Source organism: Delphinus delphis, chromosome 11 (genome assembly GCF_949987515.2).
Source record: "Delphinus delphis chromosome 11, mDelDel1.2, whole genome shotgun sequence".
NCBI classification, from domain to species: domain Eukaryota; kingdom Metazoa; phylum Chordata; class Mammalia; order Artiodactyla; family Delphinidae; genus Delphinus; species Delphinus delphis.
The window spans coordinates 20,424,171-20,443,247 of NC_082693.1; the positions used below are offsets into that span (position 1 = coordinate 20,424,171).

The 19,077-nt window shown below is 41.0% G+C and overlaps 1 protein-coding gene across 2 annotated transcripts in view; it reads right to left on the reverse strand.

Moving 5' to 3' along the window:
- Window positions 1-19,077, reverse strand: part of BCAT1 (branched chain amino acid transaminase 1) — a 217,713-nt gene that overhangs the window by 131,592 nt on the left and 67,044 nt on the right. For both annotated transcript variants that reach the window (XM_060026135.1, XM_060026136.1), the window contains exons 7-10: window positions 13,021-13,163; window positions 6,834-6,919; window positions 4,065-4,205; window positions 243-317 (exon numbers count right to left, since the gene is read on the reverse strand). In XM_060026135.1, coding sequence (XP_059882118.1) covers window positions 243-317; window positions 4,065-4,205; window positions 6,834-6,919; window positions 13,021-13,163 — 445 coding nt within the window. The remainder of the gene's footprint in view (window positions 1-242; window positions 318-4,064; window positions 4,206-6,833; window positions 6,920-13,020; window positions 13,164-19,077) is intronic.

Genomic DNA, 19,077 nt, shown 5'->3' on the forward strand with positions numbered 1-19,077 from the left:
GTCCCTGACTATATATATATATATTTTTCCCCCTTCTTTCCTTCCTTTTTTTTTTTAAACTGTATATCTTTTTTCTCATTTCTGCTTTGCTCATGTCCACACATACTATTGGGAACATCTTCCTTAAATTTAATTTGTTGACCTCAGATGGTAGCACTTACTCTCTTCTCTCCACTGAAGTATGATTTGGTTCTAGGCTTTGAATGAAAAAAAGACAGCATTTTAAAAATAGAAGCCCTTACCTGAATATCAGTCAATTTGTCCAAGATGCGGCTTGCAAGCTTAGGCCCATTCTCCATAGTTGGGATGTGTATAGTCTATGAAAGAAAACCAGACATGAAATCATTTGAGGATATTCATATACACAGTAACAACAAGTAAGAAACTCAGCAATTTTACCGAAATAAGGAATGGCACTATGGTAACCTCATTACGGATGCTAACTCCTTATGCCAAAGACTCTTTTCTATTCTGAATTTGAATAAAAATGAACTAGCCAGTGATAGGTTGTTCATTTCCTACCAACTGATTTCAGGGCATAACTGGTTTATATGCCAGTCTTCAGGCTGATTTGAGGAACCATGAGAAGCAGGGGTACCTAGAATAGGGGCTAAACTTAAAGAACCCTACCTCTTCCAGCATCCTGAGAATCTATGAGGATGAATGATTAACCTCCACATCTAACGCTCTTGGCAGGGAATGAGACCTCAAAAGACAGTGTGCCGCAAATTAAAGCAAGTCCTTTCAGGGACATAAACTGAAGCACGTCCATATCTTCACAAAAGGGGCTGCCAAATCTGTCTGTTCTAAGCCAAACTTCCAGGGGCCACAAATTCCACGAAGTTGGACAGCATGGTTAAATTCAGGGCACAGAGATTTTATATGCCCTAATTTATACTTTGAGTCACGCCCATTCATGCCTTGCTGGCTTGCAGGCTTTTGATAGTTTGATTTTAGTAGAGAGTCCGTACTCTTACTTTTCTTATTATGCCCTTTAGGGTAATAGGATAATTCGATGTACCTTTCGGCTCTGAATGGCTACCTAAAACAAAACCATAAAAATGTATTAAACTTTATTAACTTACTTCTAGAGGAGAAGTAATAACTGGACTTTAAAAATCTGACCTAATGACAACTTTAGTTCATTTAAAAAGTGGACTGATAATATATTACCTAGATACTACCATAGTAAAATATGAAACAGTAGCTTTATAATCAGTGTAAGCATTCATATATAATAGAATAATTCATCTCCCTTGAAAAATCAATCTGTAGATGGAATTATGTCAGGAGCCAAGTTTGAAAATCTCAAGCAATGAAGCAACCACCATTAAAATTAGCAGGAAAAAAAAAAATCAATCCACCCAGCTGAGGAAAAAATAATTATAATGTTGAATTTAAAAACCTATAGAATAGGGGCTTCCCTGGTGGCGCAGTGGTTGAGAGTCCGCCTGCCAGTGCAGGGGACACGGGTTTGTGCCCCGGTTCGGGAAGATCCCACATGCCGCAGAGCGGCTGGGCCCATGAGCCATGGCCGCTGAGCCTGTGCGTCCGGAGCCTGTGCTCCGCAACGGGAGAGGCCACAACAGTGAGAGGCCCGCGTACCGCAAAAAAACAAAAACAAAAAAACCCCCAATAGAATAGAGATAAACCCATGCACATATGGTCACCTTATCTTTGATAAAGGAGGCAAGAATATACAATGGAGAAAAGACAGCTTCTTTAATAAGTGGTGCTGAGAAAATTGGACAGCTACATGTATAAGAATGAAATTAGAACACTCCCTAACACCATACACAAAAATAAACTCAAAATGGATTAAAGACCTAAATGTAAGGCCAGACACTATAAAACTCTTAGAGGAAAACATAGGCAGAACACTCTATGACATAAATCACAGCAAGATCCTTTCTGACCCAGCTCCTAGAGAAATGGAAATAAAAACAAAAATAAAAAATGGGACCTAATGAAACTTAAAAGCTTTTGCACAGCAAAGGAAACCATAAACAAGATGAAAAGACAACCCTCAGAATGGGAGAAAATATTTGCAAACGAAGCAATTGACAAAGGATTAATCTCCAAAATATACAAGCAGCTCATGCAGCTCAACATCAAAAAGACAAAGAACCCAATCCAAAAATGGGCAGAAGACCTAAATAGACATTTCTCCAAAGAAGATATACAGACTGCCAACAAACACATGAAAGAATGCTCAACACCGCTAATCACTACAGAAATGCAAATCAAAACTACAATGAGGTATCACCTCACACCAGTCAGAATGGCCATCATCAAAAAATCTACAAACAATAAATGCTGGAGAGAGTGTGGAGAAAAGGGAACCCTCTTGCACTGTTTGTGGGAATGTAAATTGATACCGCCACTATGGAGAACAGTATAGAGGTTCCTTAACAAAACTAAGAATAGAGCTACGTTATGATACAGCAATCCCACTACTGGGCATATACCCAGAGAAAACCATAATTCAAAAAGACACATGCACCCCAATATTCACTGAGACACTATTTACAATAGCCAGGACATGGGTGCAACCTAAGTGTCCACTGACAGATGAATGGATAAAGAAGATGTGGCACATATATACAATGGAACATTACTCAGCCATAAAAAGAAATGAAATTGAGTTACTTGTAGTTAGGTGGATGGACCTAGAGTCTGTCCTACAGAGTGAAGTAAGTCAGAAAGAGAAAAACAAATACCATATGCTAACACATATATATGGAATCTTAAAAAAAAAAAAAAAAGGTCATGAAGCATCTAGGGGCAAGACGGAAATAAAGACGCAGACCTACTAGAGAATGGACTTGAGGACACGGGGAGGGGGAAGGGTACGCTGGGACGAAGTGAGACAGTGGCATGTAAAATAGATAGCTAGTGGGAAGCAGCTGCATAGCACAGGGAGATCAGCTCGGTGCTTTGTGACCAGCTAGAAGGGTGAGATAGGGAGGGTGGGAGGGAAAAAGACCAATAGAAGGGACTTCCCTGGTGGCGCACTGGTTAAGAATCCGCCTGCCAATGCAGGGGACACAGGTTTGAGCCCTGGTCCAGGAAGATCCCATGCCACGGAGCAGCTAAGCCCGTGCACCACAACTACTGAGCCTGTGCTCTAGAGCCCATGAGCCACAGCTACTGAGCCTGTGTGCCACAGCTACTGAAGCCCACGGGCCTAGAGCCCGAGCTCTTTAACAAGAGAAGCCACTGCAATGAGAACCCGCTCGCCGCAACAAGAGAAAGCACATGCGCAGCAACAAAGACCCAATGCAGCCAAAAACAAAAACAAAACAAAAACCAAAAAAAACAAAAGAATTTGTATTTATTATGAGTAATTTAAGCCAATTCATTCACATTATAAAAATAATGCCCACATGCCTCTGAATTATGAAGTTAGATGACGATGTTAATCATAAGTATTGGAGCTGTGTTGTAAAGAGGAAAGTAAAAATACTAACAAGAAAATGGATGTACAGCACATATAAACAAGATTAATTTACTAGGAGGAAATTTCTTCTAACTAAATGCTTGAATTCCTTCTGAAAGATTTTAGTAAATGCCATGAGGTTTGCCAAATGAAAATTTTTTATGAAGTGGTCTAATTAATAATGATGAAGATGAAAAATGTAGGAGGTGATCATTCAAATGAGTTTTCTTTAATAATTTGCTATTCCTACTCCAGTAGTTCAGAAGTACTTTTGGAAACCAGAGACTGAAATTTCACTTAGTTGTAAAACCTTCCTTAGTGAGATGATAGAAAGAAATGAGTGTAGGTCTATTGGTACATCTCCAATCCCTAAACTGATGTAAGGCAGGTATGATAACGAAGGACAAAACTGTTGGAGTTTACAGGAAACCACTGGAAAGATGAATAAGTCATTTGCTAACACAAGTTCATCGGGACAAACTGCCACAGTTAACAGAACGCTAAGTTATTTAAAAAATCCTTCGCATCCTGGGTCCAACTAGCACTCTGTCCACATATTTAAAGAATTAAATTACAGGCAAATGTTTGAAAATGAATGATAGGAAGTGAAGAAACAGTGTCTTACCTCACCCTTGTACAGTATATTCGAAACTGGGCAAACAACACAGGCGGTACCAGAACCAAACATCTCCCTCACGCGGTTCTCCTCCACGGCAGTGTTCAGGTCGTCCATGGTGAGGTACCTCTCTGACACCTTAAATTCTCCCTGTTTGGGATAGAAATAAAAATAAATATATTTTTAAGGAAAAGGCATATAAAAAAATGCCCGGTGGTATGGACCATTCTACTTTACATTCTGACTGAACTCAGATAATGTCATAATTGTCCTTAGAGGGAAAGCTGGAGAGATCGACACCATCTTATTGAGAAACACACTGAGATGCTAAGCAACCTACTCTAAGGTCACAGCATCTTTAAATGAGATGATGAGAATAGAAAATGTAAGATCAGCATGACAGAGTACATGGTATGTTTTAATACACGCCTGCTTTTCTGCCTTTTATTTGTTATCATGGCCAAAGTCTCACAAGTTGATGCACCCCAAGTGCTACTTAATGTGTATTCTAAACCCTATTTATCATAAGAGAAAATATATTATTATCTAATATTAATAATTATAGCCACCATTTATCGAGCATCCACCACATGCCACGTCCTCTAATTTTTAAGGTGGGTAATATCATCCCCATTGTACAGATGAGGAAATTAAAGTTCAAGGAGGCTGAGTGACACCCTGAAGGCCACACAGCTAGTAAATGGCAGAAACTGGATTTGAACTCAGGTCTGATAACGACTGGCTCCAAATGTGGTCCTCTTTCTACTGTTTCTTTTATGGAGTAGAAACAGAGACTGAATTTAAATATCGGAAACATTTCATTACTTTAAAACATCGTGTATTTGGACTTTATATGAGAAATTACATTGTATATTTTTTCTTCCTAAATTCACTGATTCAGTCGACTTCACAGCAGCAATCCTCTTCCTTCTCTCTGGTGCTGTATTAGGTTGAGTTTAATCATAGAATTACTGGTATACCCGCTCATCGACTTCAGCTGAACTATTTATTTGCTCAAGGATAGGAAGTGGAAAAAAAATCTGATGCTTTTAAGCTATGTTTAAACTATCTGTTTAATACTCATTCTTTAATCTGTTTAACTCTCATTCTCCTATGTTAGTGGTTAAAGTTCAAAGCTTGTCAGGAGGCTATTTGAATTAAGGGCAACAACGAATGAATCCATTTTTTAAAAATAAGATGAGAGTATTTTTTAAAATCTACAAATCCACAATAGATAAAAATGGAAATCACAGCCCTTGGAAAGATTCAAAACATTAGAAGAAGAATGCATCATGCTGTAAGTATATTTGGAAGGGTAGGGAAATATGCCTGCAACAGAAATATGGCTTTTTGTAAGTTTCAACCTATCTCAGTCTGCGATTGCAATTAAGTTGTACAAAGGCAAATAAATAAATAAATAAATTCCAGCAAATCAGCCAAGTGAGAACAAGCTGAGTTCTGCATTGTGGAAAAGAAAAGAAAAAATCTCTTGTACATAAACAGAATTCTTTTTACTCTGCTCACCCTCACTTATTTTTGGACAATTTCCCCTACCTGGCAAACAGTGGTAACTCCCCGCGGGCCTCTTGGCATTTGTGTCTCACAGTTTTAAAAATAAATTACAGCTAAGGAGTCAGGAAGAAACTTCCTCTATAATAACCTATTTTTCACGCTAGCAAATCATTAGTGTGGGGGAATTTCCACTTGGAACTTCTCATCAAACCTTCTGTACTTGGTTGATTTTTTTCTTTAATAAAACAAAAATCACTGAGCTTGGAAAATGCATCTTTCCAATTGAAAACACAATTAGGACAGGGCAAGCTGTTTGAAATTATACCAACAGTTTGTAAATGTCATGCCCAATGCGCCAGCCAGCATGTGGCAGTTGGGTCTTGTCTACTTCAGGATTTTGAGAATTATTTATAGCACGTTTTCTCTATTTCCAAAGCCTTTTCCAGAGAAACTGTACTCTCGTAGACGTGTGTGTTTCTAAACATTTGTCCTATTAGCACTGTTTCACCACAGTCTGCTCAAAGCCTTTTCTTGTCCCTTGGAGACCATTTCAATACATGGGTCAAAAGTCCCATCCAGGAACCTTTGCCAGATTAATCAACTCATTCAATATTCGTCTTGAATATGCTAAGTCACTTCCAACACCGAATGGTTTAACACACGTGCCTGTGTCACTTGAATCAGAAAGGCTACTGAAAACAACTTTACATTTGCTTGAATGTTTAGATGTTAAAATAAGCATGTATGTGAATTTGGGAGGACAGGGGGCAGGAAGGAGGGAGAAAGAAGACCGCGAAACTAATACTGTCATGTTAGAAGGCATTTATATGTCAGTAAAATTCTTTAACTTCTAGCACGGTTACACTGGAATAAACAGAGGAAGGGAAGGACTACGTACCACTGCCATTTGGAAACAACACACTCAGACTTGAAAAGTTAAAGGCTGGCGAAAAGGAAGCCCTCGGAGGATAAACCAGATGAGTCGGTAGGAGACACCTGGTATAAAGCCTGAGACTAGCACTAGAATACTTCTGCACTAGGACGACCTGCTGAACTGGTTTCTGCCTGCCCTCCCTACAAATAATACTTACTTGATAGTCTCACCAAGACAGTCCTTCTAGAAGAGTTCTTTTCACTCAAGTTAAGATTTAAAGATTAGACAGCACTGGTTGGAACTACAGGATATTATTTCAATACTAAGCTGGACTTTTTTGGATTACTTTTTGTTCCATGCTTATAAAAGTGGTTCATGTCAAAGGCACCCACCCACTTGTGTGCCAGGTCCAGGATGCTCTGCCTTGTCACTCCTGGAAGAATGATGCCATCTAGCGGAGGAGTTGCCAGTTCTTCCTCTGTCAATTAGAAATTGGAATCGTTTCAAACTTTATTAGCCATGCCTTTTATCAATACCCATTAAAAAAAAAAAGTTTCTTGCAATTTTGCTGGTGATAAACATGAAAAGGAGGTCACTGTTCTGCATTGTCAAATTTTCCAAATCAACTCATACTTCAGGTAGATCCTTATGTTTTTTTAAAAAAAAAGGAACAAGAAAGGAAATCAGTCATCCTACCATCTTCAATTTATCCTTAACCTGTGAAAAATGAGATGGCTTCCCACTAACAAACAGTAAGAGTTATAAAATACTCTTAAGAGGAACATTCCAAAGTCAAAATTTACCTCAGTGGATTAAAGCTGGTTAGTAATTAGGATAATGTAGATAGACCCTTACTCAGAAACACTGGGCATTACCAAACCTTCTATGAATACTGTGGAGAAACCCAGCCCTAAGAGGTGTCCGTGCCCACTCAGGCCATCACTGCTCCCACACTGGCCTTTGACAAGTCTATCCAGAGTGATTTTCAAGCCTGGTGAAGTATCCACATCAAATATGGAGATGTTGACTCCGCCCTCTGAGATTCAGATGTAATGGGCTCAGAGTGGGCTCAGGCATGTATATGGCTAACAAAGAAATAATAAAGAAAGAAGGGGCTTCCCTGGTGGTACAGTGGTTAAGAACCCGCCTGTCAATGTAGGGGACACGGGTTCGAGCCCTGGTCCGGGAAGATCTCACATGCCGCAGAGCAACTAAGCCCGTGAGCCACAACTACTGAGCCTGCGCTCTAGAGCCTGCAAATCACGACTACTGAGCCCGCAAGCCTAGAGCCCGTGCTCTGCAACAAGAGAAGCCACGGCAGTGAGAAACCTGCGCACCACAACAAAGAGTAGCCCCCACTCGCCACAACTAGAGAAAGCCTGCACGCAGCAACAAGACCCAATGCAGCCAAAACTAAATAAATAAATTTTAAAAAAAAAAGAAGGAAAAAAAGAAATCCAAAAAAACCAAAATAACACTCCACGGGTGACTCACAGACCCAAGGCCCAGACACTGGTCTACTCTGAGAATGACCGCAGACACTCCCAACCGTGGCGAGGGCTGGCATTATGACCTGTCTGCAGGAGTCAGTGTGGTCCGCCAGCCACAAGCCTCCTTACAGAAGGATGTCTCTGGTGCTCAACATCCGCCCTCCTCCTCACCTCTGGCACTCAGGAAGCTGAATCTAGTGAGAAATTCAAACCTTCAACCATCACTTTATATACACGTTGAGCCTTGTAACAGATGATGGGTTGCCCATCATGTGTCTGCAGAGGAATTCACAAGGGATGCTGGGAAGGATCACTGGGTAGCTAAAGCAGTGTAGAAATCAGTCTTTGCGCTCCAAAGCCATTTGATGCAGGCAAAAAAGACTTTAGAAATCACCTAGTGCAATCCTTATTTTATAGAAGGATAAACTGAGGCCCTAAAAACATAAGTGACTTGCCAAGGTTGGTGACGCTGGGGACCAGTCGGGACCAGAGCCTAAGTCTCCCAACACTGTGGCCACCGCCCTTTCTTTCGTAAACTGTGGTCTGGGCTCACCCACTCCACTGTGGCCACATCAGACATCCTCAACAACCCAGCTCTCTGGAAGACCAAAACTCTTCTGTTCATTCCTGTGTCCCCTCAGCAATGTGCCTGGCCCTGAGTGGTATGTAATAAATGTTTTTGAATAAGAAAATAAATGAATAATCCTTTATGCTAGGATACAGCAGTATGATTTCTTTGAATTTTGTTTCTAAACATTATCTGCTGAAAATCACTTCTCAAAAGAAGAAAATTTGTTCTTAGGGCTACTTTTTGTCTTGTTTGGAAGTGTTTGTCTCAAAATAAACATGTGTTTTGCAATAGCAAGCTCGCTGGATGTATAAATGTATAGATCTATATGTGTGTACACGTATGCATACACACTGCACACATAGAGACAAACACTTCTAGTGTTCCCAAACGGGACCATTCCTAATACTCGCTGAGCTCTAAGACGGCATAAAGTTAAATGAAAACAGCGGCCCCTCATGTGCAAATGCAGTTTTGTGAAATATATTTAACACCCAAAACTGTAACCACTAGCTTGAGGTCAAGGAACAGAACATCTGCTTCTCTGGTTGCCAGACAGAGATGATGACATGACAACATTTGGGTGAGAAATATTCATTTTCCTCTGCAACCACAAACATGCTTACAAGAGCCAAAACGGGCTCCAGATTGCTCAACAGGAGGAAAAGTGAGCCTACGAATGAAGCTTGTTCTTGACAGAGAAATCATTTTGGGGAGATGAAGGATTTAGAAGCAATAACAGCTGGATTCATCTGTGACTTCCCAAATTCAAGCACTAATGGGAACCAGGAATACCTCAAACACCATCAGCACAATTCTTCATTCGTTCAACAATATACACTGAGTGTCTATCAGTATCAGTGCCGTTGGCTGTTCTAAGCACTAGGGATACGGCAGTGAACCAAACCGATATAACTCCTTGCTTACTTTCTAACAAGCAGAGGCAAACAATTATATTAAATTGTATGTCAGATGATGGAGGCAAAAAATGGGGAAGGCGATGGGGAGTGCTGGGGGGGAGAGTTTAAGATTTGTATTAAGGAATCCAGGGAAAGCCTTTCTGAGAATGGGGTATGCGGCAAAGACTTGAAGGAGGGGGGCAAGAGGAGCCATGCAGGAAGAGTGCTCCAAGGAGAGGTGGTGTAAATGCCTCCAAAACCAACTGTGAACTCAACCACAACAACTGAGTCTTACTCTCAAGGTAGCTCCAGTGTCTGGTACAAGATAAAACTGTTTTCTCAACAGTGAATAGCAAGCGTGTGTGTTAAATTACTCATCAACGGAATAAAAAAGGAGAATACGGGGCCGTGCGATCTTACAACCAGGGCTGCTGTTACTGGAATCAAAACCCACATGAGTAGATAACCAACAAGGACCTACTACTGTATAGCCCAAGGAACTATACTCGGTATTCTGTAATAACCTATAAGGAGAAAGAATCTGAAAAAGAATATATATACACACACACACACACACACACACACACACATATATGTATATACAACTGAATCACTTTGTTGTACACCTGAAACTAACACAACATTGTAAATCAGCTATACTTCAATTTAAAAGCAAAAATAAGAGCTCGAGGCTTTTCAGGGCATGAGCCATCTCACCTCCTTGCACGGCCTTGCAATAAACCTTTCTCTGCTCCAAAAACAAAAAGACAAACAAAACAAAAAACCACATGAGTTTCAGGCCAAGTGCCACAAAATAGTGCACAGCCCTGTGGCAGCCACCTTGTCCCAAAGGAGCAGTGAGAGTGGGTGCTCATGGGAAGAACTCTGCTTTTGGTAAAGTTGGGGAGGGGGGAGGAAAATCAATATTCTTCTGATTTTCAACACATTATTCTTTGTATTTTCCTAAAGCCACACGGTGTAAATCAAAGTTACGGGAGTTGCTTCAATGTCTTTTGTTTTTTTTAAGCCCAAAGGTTATTCCTGACTTTCTACTTACTTCTCAGAGTACTGTTCAAACATTTATTCCATTTCCTTTCTCCTTCCTTCAAATTTTATCTGATCTGGCAGGTGAACAGCCTCAAATTGACGGAGGATCTTCACATTAAAACTAAAGTTATCTCAGGCAACCATAACCTGAAGAGTAACTCTTAAGGTCTTGTATATTTTATAAGAGCCAGAGAGAAATTCATTCATTTCTCCTCTGACTTTTAAAAGCCATGGTGCAAGTGGTTCATGATTACTGTTTGCATAATGGGTCATTTTTCACCAGGACAGTTTCTGGTGTTTCTGGTTAAATCATGTAGCTCTGATTCAGACTGTGCTTAAATCCTGACATCTCCCATCCATAAATAAGGATGGTGCCACTTCTGTATGATGTAACTGGTTTTGTTTGGGGTTGTGTGGGTTTTCTGGGGGGTGGGGATGGCAGTGGGCAAGTGGAAAGAATGAGTTGAATCAATTTATTATCTCCTAAGTAATACTGCCTGTCCAACACTGGCTGTCAACATTCAAGCACGGCTTTTTTTTTGGTTTTTTTTGCGGTACGCGGGCCTCTCACTGTTGCGGCCTCTCCCGTTGCGGAGCACAGGCTCCGGATGCGCAGGCTCAGCGGCCATGGCTCACGGGCCCAGCCGCTCCGCGGCATGTGGGATCCTCCCGGACCGGGGCACGAACCTGTGTCCCCTGCATCGGCAGGCGGACTGTCAACCACTGCGCCACCAGGGAAGCCCCCAAGCACGGCTTTTGATACAGGTCATATGAAATAACTCAAATTTAGAAATCACAAATATTCCAGTACAAATTTTGTTTTTCAAGAGTGTCAAGTACAAACAGCAGGTATGGAAGAATGAGCATGATCTATACCTGGCTTTTCATATGCTAAGGATTACCAATGGTCAACCCCAGGACACGGTGTACTCACTACACCTTCTGTTTATTCTAACTCTGACTGAAATATAAGGCTCATCTTATAACTCTGCAAGTAATGCTCAAATTAGCTCTGAAGTCACATTTGAATCACCATTTTCCTCTATTTGTAGCCAAATAACAAAAGAGCAATAGAGGCTACTATAGCTGCTTTAAAATTAAAATTTCATTTACTATTTGAATTAAAACCAATCCCGAGACTTCACAAGTATTTAGAAACTTATTTTACATTTCTAGTCTCAGCACTCAGTACTGTGAAATGAACAGCCTAAAGAATGTAAACAGGCCTAAAAATGTTTTTAAATTTTTTGACTATTAAAATTCTAATGAAAATAAATGCATATATATGTATTTTTCCCTCCATTATTGGGAAAAATACCATTTAATCTAATACCATAGACTTTGCCAAAACATCACCGAACTGCTATGGTCTCTGCCAACTAATTAAAAAAAATAATCGCAAAGAGGGATAAAGTGAGCATTCAGGATATTAAAGGTAACAAAGAAGTACTGATTTTTATAGTAACATATATTAATAGTTTCAAATGAACCCGAATCTAAAAACAATACCCAAATAGATCGATCTGTCCTTAAAAATAGTGTTCTTCATTCAAACTGAGCTCCAGAGTAAATATGCAAGGCTTCTAATGTATTGTCAAAATATGCAGAAAGGGCACGGGTTTGTGCCCCGGTCCGGGAAGATCCCACAAGCCACGGAGCGGCTGGGCCCGTGAGCCATGGCCGCTGAGCCTGTGCTCTGCAACAGCAGAGGCCACAACAGTGAGAGGCCCGCGTACCGCAAAAAAAAAAAAGCAGAAAGGGCAATGATTGTTCAATGAATTACAAGAGAGTACACTCAATTTCGTATCAGTAGAAACAGCAGACTGTGTTTATTACTACAGCATTTTATACATAGTATATGGTAAATAACCACTGAATTGATCCGGGACCCATCTCCAAATGCAAGGGATTTCAGATAGGAAAAATGATAAGATGGTAAAGGGGATAAGGCAGCATATCTTCAAATTGTGGAGATTTAAATTCCTTCAGTTGGGACTTACCTGGTGGCGCAGTGGTTAAGAATCTCCCTGCCAATGCAGGCGACACGGGTTCGAGCCCTGGTCCGGGAAGATCCCACATGCCACGGAGCAACTAAGCCCGTGTGCCACAACTACTGAGCCTGCGCTCTAGAGCCTGCGAGCCACAGCTACTGAGCCCACGTGCCACAACTGCTGAGGCCCGCGCGCCTAGAGGCTGTGCTCTGCAGCAGGAGAAGCCACTGCAACGAGAGGCCTGCTCATCGCAACTAAGAGTAGCCCCCGCTCACTGCAACTACAGAAAGCCCACACACAGCAACGAAGACCCAACACAGCCAAAAATAAATAAATAAATAAATTCCTTCAGTTGACATCTCAGTAGTAAGTACATCTAAAGCCAAAAAACAAAAATAAAACTCAAAATCTTTATAAATGCTGTAAACTTAAACTCATGTTTACTTGGACAGCAAAAGCACAGAATTTCTTAGATTTTGCAAGCGTGTTACTTATTCTCTTGTTCTAAGGTTCTAGTTCTTTTCTTTCCAGTCCCACTGAAAATGACTCAAAAAGAGCCAAGAGCTGAAATCTGAGTGGATTACCTCCATCTTCATTTATCCAGTAAAGAAAAAGATTCATTGTTCCAACTTCAGTTATCTGATGATCCTCTCCATAGAGCCACAGAACCTGCTGACACGCGTTATCCATTGCTTCACATTGGGCAAAGAGAGATGAGCCGTAATTCCTTTTAAGAAAGAGGAAACATACTGATTATGACTATACTTTAGCTCCTACCTCCCAGTAAGTCTTTAATTCACGTGTGGATGTAGTCAATGTACTATGTTTTTAATAACATATACTCTCTAGTTAACTGCATAATATTAAAGGAAACCCATTAGAGAACCTAAATGGTCTAATTGCACTCATTTGAGAAAGAGAGAGCAAAGAAAAATCATGGAATTCTAACTTGAAAAGTTAAACACAGGTAAAGAGACAAGTTAGCAACACTTAAAAACTTATTATTTTTTTCACATACCAATCAATTTTACATTTCATTTAAACCCCACACCAACACTGTGAGTTAGCCACAATCATTATTTCCATGGTTCAGATGAGAAACTGAGGCTTAGAGAAGTAACTACTATCAAGTTACAGCTATTAATTAGCAGAACACCAACCCTGTGCTCTGAGACCTCTTTCAGTATAACCAAGAAACGCCTAATGTCCAAGGTCTAAATTCCCTTAAAGGTGAGGCAAGATGTTAAAAATCCTGATTTTAACCAAAAAGTATTCCAAGAGTCTGTTTTTCTCAACCAGCACTATTCACCTTGGATTACTCAAAATCAAAGGAACATGGCATATCTTCCTGGAATGACAATGTAGTTTAGTAGTTTATTCATTCATTCATTCATTCGTTACCTGACTCCTAGGAGAAGTTTAAGTAAACTTGTTAGGGGAACACTTTCCTCTGTGAATCAGAGTGTAAGATACAATTGACATTTAACACACACACACACACACACACACACACACACACACACACACACACACGGCCCGTGGAGAATAAACTCAAACTACAGAGATAAGAAATTGAAATATCTTGGAATTGACTTTTTTTAAGAAGGTATATTTTCACAAATGGTCTATCATTTGGAAGGAGAACTGAATTCTAAACTAAACAGAAATATTAATGTTCTTTATACCTTAAAATTTCATTTGGAGGGTGGGAAGGAGGGAGATGCAAGAGGGAAGAGATATGGGAACATATGTATATGTATAACTGATTCACTTTGTTATAAAGCAGAAACTAACACACCATTGTAAAGCAATTATACTCCAATAAAGATGTTAAAAAAAATTTCATTTGGCATGGGTAGATTCATTCATAACGATGCCTAGCTCTCACTGTCTTCATTAACGAGTTCTCCAATTTTATGTTGCTTTAGGAGAAAAGGAAGTAATATTTAAATTTATCTTTTATTGGGCTTCCCTGGTGGCGCAGTGGTTGGGAGTCCGCCTGCCGATGCAGGGGACACGGGTTCGTGCCCCGGTCCGGGAAGATCCCACATGCCGCGGAGCAGCTGGGCCCCTGAGTCATGGCTGCTGAGCCTGCGCGTCCGGAGCCTGTGCTCCGCAACGGGAGAGGCCACAGCAGTGAGAGGCCCGCGTACAGCAAAAAAAAAAAAAAATTTATCTTTTATTAAACTTAAATGGGAAAATTATGGAGTATAATACAAAATATGAATCAATGTTTTAGACAAAACATGAGAGTCCTCAAATAAATGTGATGCTCGCTTGCCTTTCTATGCCCCTGGTTATATAATTCACTTTCCTTGGCTTTCAGAGGATAGTAGCAAACAAGTTTGAGAAGAACTGCCATGACAATTAGGCATAGGAAATAAACCCTAAGCCCACCTCGGACCATGAACTCCCAGAAGTACACAGAAATAATCAAACATATAACAATAACTGCTACAAAGCATTAATGTTACCTTCTACAAAATACCCACCTAGGCCTTTTAATGATCTCTTTTACACCTGGGCGAGATTAAAAACTATAGTATTGTCTAAGTCAAAGTGTAAGGTAAGCACAAAAGCCATATATCATAGTGGCTACGTGCCATTCTCATCTGCACACGTACTCTTCCCACTATATTCTCTTTGGCTCTTCCCACGGAGCCAAGTCATTCTGCTTGGGTTGACAATCATAGCATCTTGTCCTGCCACGACTGAACAAAAGGGTGGGCAAGTAACTAAGCTGCTCATAAGTTCTTATTTGAGTTCATTCACCCTTCATTTTAATGTATGAAACCTGAAAGATGTATTTTCTCCCTTTGACAGTAGCGGCAGCTTGCGTGCTATGACATAAGCCTGGGTCTACTGTGTCCATAATCACCAGCCTTCAAAGGAGAAGGCATCTGAAGTAGGAGGGCCCTAAATTAACACAAAGCCAGAAGCTATGACAAGAGACGGAGGTAGGACGGAAGCAGAGGCAAAGGGAGGGAAGAGGGACTGGGGAGGAAGCAGCATGGGCAGGACACAGGCAAGGGCAGAAGAAACCTGGCAACAATGATTTGAGCTCCTATTAGAACACAGCTACCATCCCACTTACATGAGCCAATCAATCCCTTCTCTGCTTAAGATGGTTTGAGCTGGTTTTCTGACTTGTAACTCAAAGACTATTGACTAATAACTAAACTATTCTAGAAAGCTATGGGAAACAGGCATCATACTATAGGGCTATTGCAATCTGGGGCATGAAGGGGTTTACTCAATCCAAGATGTTAAGATTCCTTTAAAAGACCCTCAATATGTATACTTCAAAACACAGGTAATAAAACATAAATTATCGGTCAATCTGGAGATGACACAATTCTGATATGCAGGAGGCTTTTGTTTTTAATGGCAAATAGGCAATAACTGAGTTACATCATGAGTACTTTTGAATGAGTCTAAACCAGGCTGCAGGGGGAGTCTGGTAGAAAGAGCATGGGTTTGGAGCCAGCAGGCCCAGATGCAGCTCTTTTGCTTCTACTATTGGGTTATAAATGAACTAAAGCAAGTCAGTTCATATTGTGCATCACTGAATTCGCTTGGCAAGTAAAAATACTTGCTTGATATACTGCATAGATTGTTTGGCAAAAATAAAATAATAAAAGTCAAGAAACAGGCTATATAAGCCTGTTATAGCCTAATGAAATTAAGGTTGTTTTTTAATGACTATTTTAATTGACTTTTCTCTAGTTCATAAGATAAACTTGTTGAGACAAACATCTGAAGACAAAGAAACAATTTCTCTCCTAAGCATAATGCCCTTTGGTCTGTTCAAAAGCACATAGAGGGCTTCCCTGGTGGCGCAGTGGTTGACAGTCCGCCTGCCGATGCAGGGGACACGGGTTCGTGCCCCGGTCCGGGAAGATCCCACATGCTGCGGAGCGGCTGGGCCCGTGAGCCATGGCCGCTGAGCCTGCGCGTCCGGAGCCTGTGCTCCGCAACGGGAGAGGCCACAGCAGTGAGAGGCCCGCGTACCGCAAAAAAAAAAAAAAAAAGAGGCACATAGAGAATTTTCAGTGTGAATATCTAGCCTTTCAAAGAAACTTCTAAAAACAAACATACACTTTTGAGAGTATGGCTGAATCAAAACCATGGCTCCCCAGCATCATAAAGCTACTTGGGCAGGAAAAAGAATTAAAGATCCCGACTGCTTCAGTGCATTGAAAGGAAACGGAGTACTTATTTATAGGTGGTGTTTTTCCCCAAACACAAGTGTGTATCAAAATTCTCTCTCAGGACTTCGCTGGTGGCACAGTGGTTAAGAATCCGTCTGCCAATGCAGGGGACACGGATTTGATCCCTGGTCTGGGACGATCCCACATGCTATGGGGCAACATGCACCACAACTACTGAGCCTGAGCCTCAACTACTGAAGCCCACACGCTCTGGGGCCCGCGTGCTGCAACAACTGGGCCCGCGTGCTGCAACTACTGAAGCCCGTGCACCTAGAGCCCGTGCTCTGCAATAAGAGAAGCCACCGCACCGCAATGAGGAGTAGCCCCCGCTCGCCGCAACTAGAGAAAGCCCGCGCGCAGCAATGAAGACCCAGGCAACCAAAAAAAAAATTCTCTCTCAGGTGTAAACTGTATTATTAATGGCCACAGGGTAATTGATACCTTGGTAATATATTTGGGTTTCCTCCCATGTGCTGCCAATATTCAGAAGAGAAACACATGTTCTTGGAGGAAAGAGAAAAATGAAAAAGTGGGAAAACTGTCTACATGGAAAATATTTTAATATAATTTTAAATAGAATCTGGGAGATGGACATATTAAATATATCCTTCCCAAAGAGTAAATTCTATTGTGTGAAATCCAACTGATTGCTCTTAAGATAAAGAGAGTCCTGGAGATGAAACAAGAAAGAGAGCCTTACAATAGAAACTATTGTCTGTTGAGAGAGTACCACCTACCAGGCAGGGTACTAAGTGCTTAACCCCATTATTTCAATGAATTGTCTCAACACAACCCTAGACTTTAATATACTTTTGAGGACCTGAAGGAAGAGAGGACTTGATTGTACAAGATTACGCAGATGTGTGACGTGTATGACTATGTATGTGTATGACTCTCAGATATCTGATTCCCAAGTCTACTCTGGTAGCTGCTTGGTTCTAACACCACACTTGCTGAGAGCTCCCTATATGCCAGCCAGGGTCCTATGCACTTTATATTATCTCGCTTCATCCTCACAGGTAAAGTGGGCATTATTACCCTGACTTTATAAATGAGGAAACTGAGGCTTAGACAAGTAACATGCCCAAGGAGTTAGGTTTTTGAGCCAGGTCCTTCTGACTTCAAAGCTTGCACTCAAATGCAGAAAGAGAATATAAGGAAAAAAGGAGGAAGATTAAGATGGAGAGAGGGAGAGGCCTGAATCAGTGCAAATTAACTAAGAAATTGCCTGGGAATCAAGATGTTCCTCTGATGAAAGACTGACTTCTAGCTCAGTGCTTCTCAAGATTAGCTGCACAATAAAAATAATCCTGATGCTCAGGCTATCTGCCAGACCAACTAAACCAGAATCTCTAACGGGGGACCCGGACATCACTCAGTGGCAAAGCTCCTCCAGGTGATTTCAATTTGCACCCACAGGTGAGAACCACTGTGCTAGAACTCTCCTTCAACCGTGTGCCACTGTTACTTTTCTCACTAAAGTACACTTAGAAATAAAAGGATAATATTATCTCTGATGGCTTCAAAACAGTGAAATAATCTTAGAATTAAATATATATATATATATATATTCTCCTCTCCCTTCCTCCGATTCACTGAGATAGAAAGCAGAAAGTTCTTGAGCTTATGAAAATCAATAGCTATTTAATAAATACTAATTGGGGGCTTCCCTGGTGGCGCAGTGGTTGAGAGTCCTCCTGCTGATTCAGGGGACACGGGTTCGTGTCCTGGTCCGGGAAGATCCCACATGCCGCGGAGCGGCTGCGCCCGTGAGCCATGGCTGCTGAGCCTGCGCTCCACAATGGGAGAGGCCACAACAGGGAGAGGCCTGTGTATCGCAAAATAAATAAATAAATACTAATTGATTTTTTAAAAAAAGCTTAGAAGGTAACTAATAAATTAATTATGTTTAGAAAAGAGCAATAATACACAAATCTAAGGTTCCTGACAAAAGTCTTTGTCAACTAAACTGGATGATGGTAAATGCAAAATCCTTTGTTTCCCTTGGACTCCTCCAGGTGGGAAGGACAGGAGTAGAGAGCTTCGCAACTTCTTGGAAACAACAGGCGTGTGTGGGACAAGTCCATTCTTTGGTTCCCGCCTGCCCTCTCGCCATTTTTCCTTTTACTTATGAGATCTAGTACTCTCTCCTCTAAGAGATTTCAAGTCAACTTCCACTGATCCTGGTCCAACTGAGCTTAACTATTTTATAATTGACTTTATTTTTTAGAGCAGTTTCAGGTTTACAGAAAAACAGAGCAAAACATAGAGCTCCTATATACCCTTACTCCCCCACTTCAGTTTCCCCGCCAATATTGATACACTAGGTGTACATAGTAACACTGGGGCTCACTCCTTGTGTTGTACAGAAAGTTTGTTTATTTGTTTTTTTGGCCGACCTTCATGTTATGTGGGATCCCAGTTCCCCGA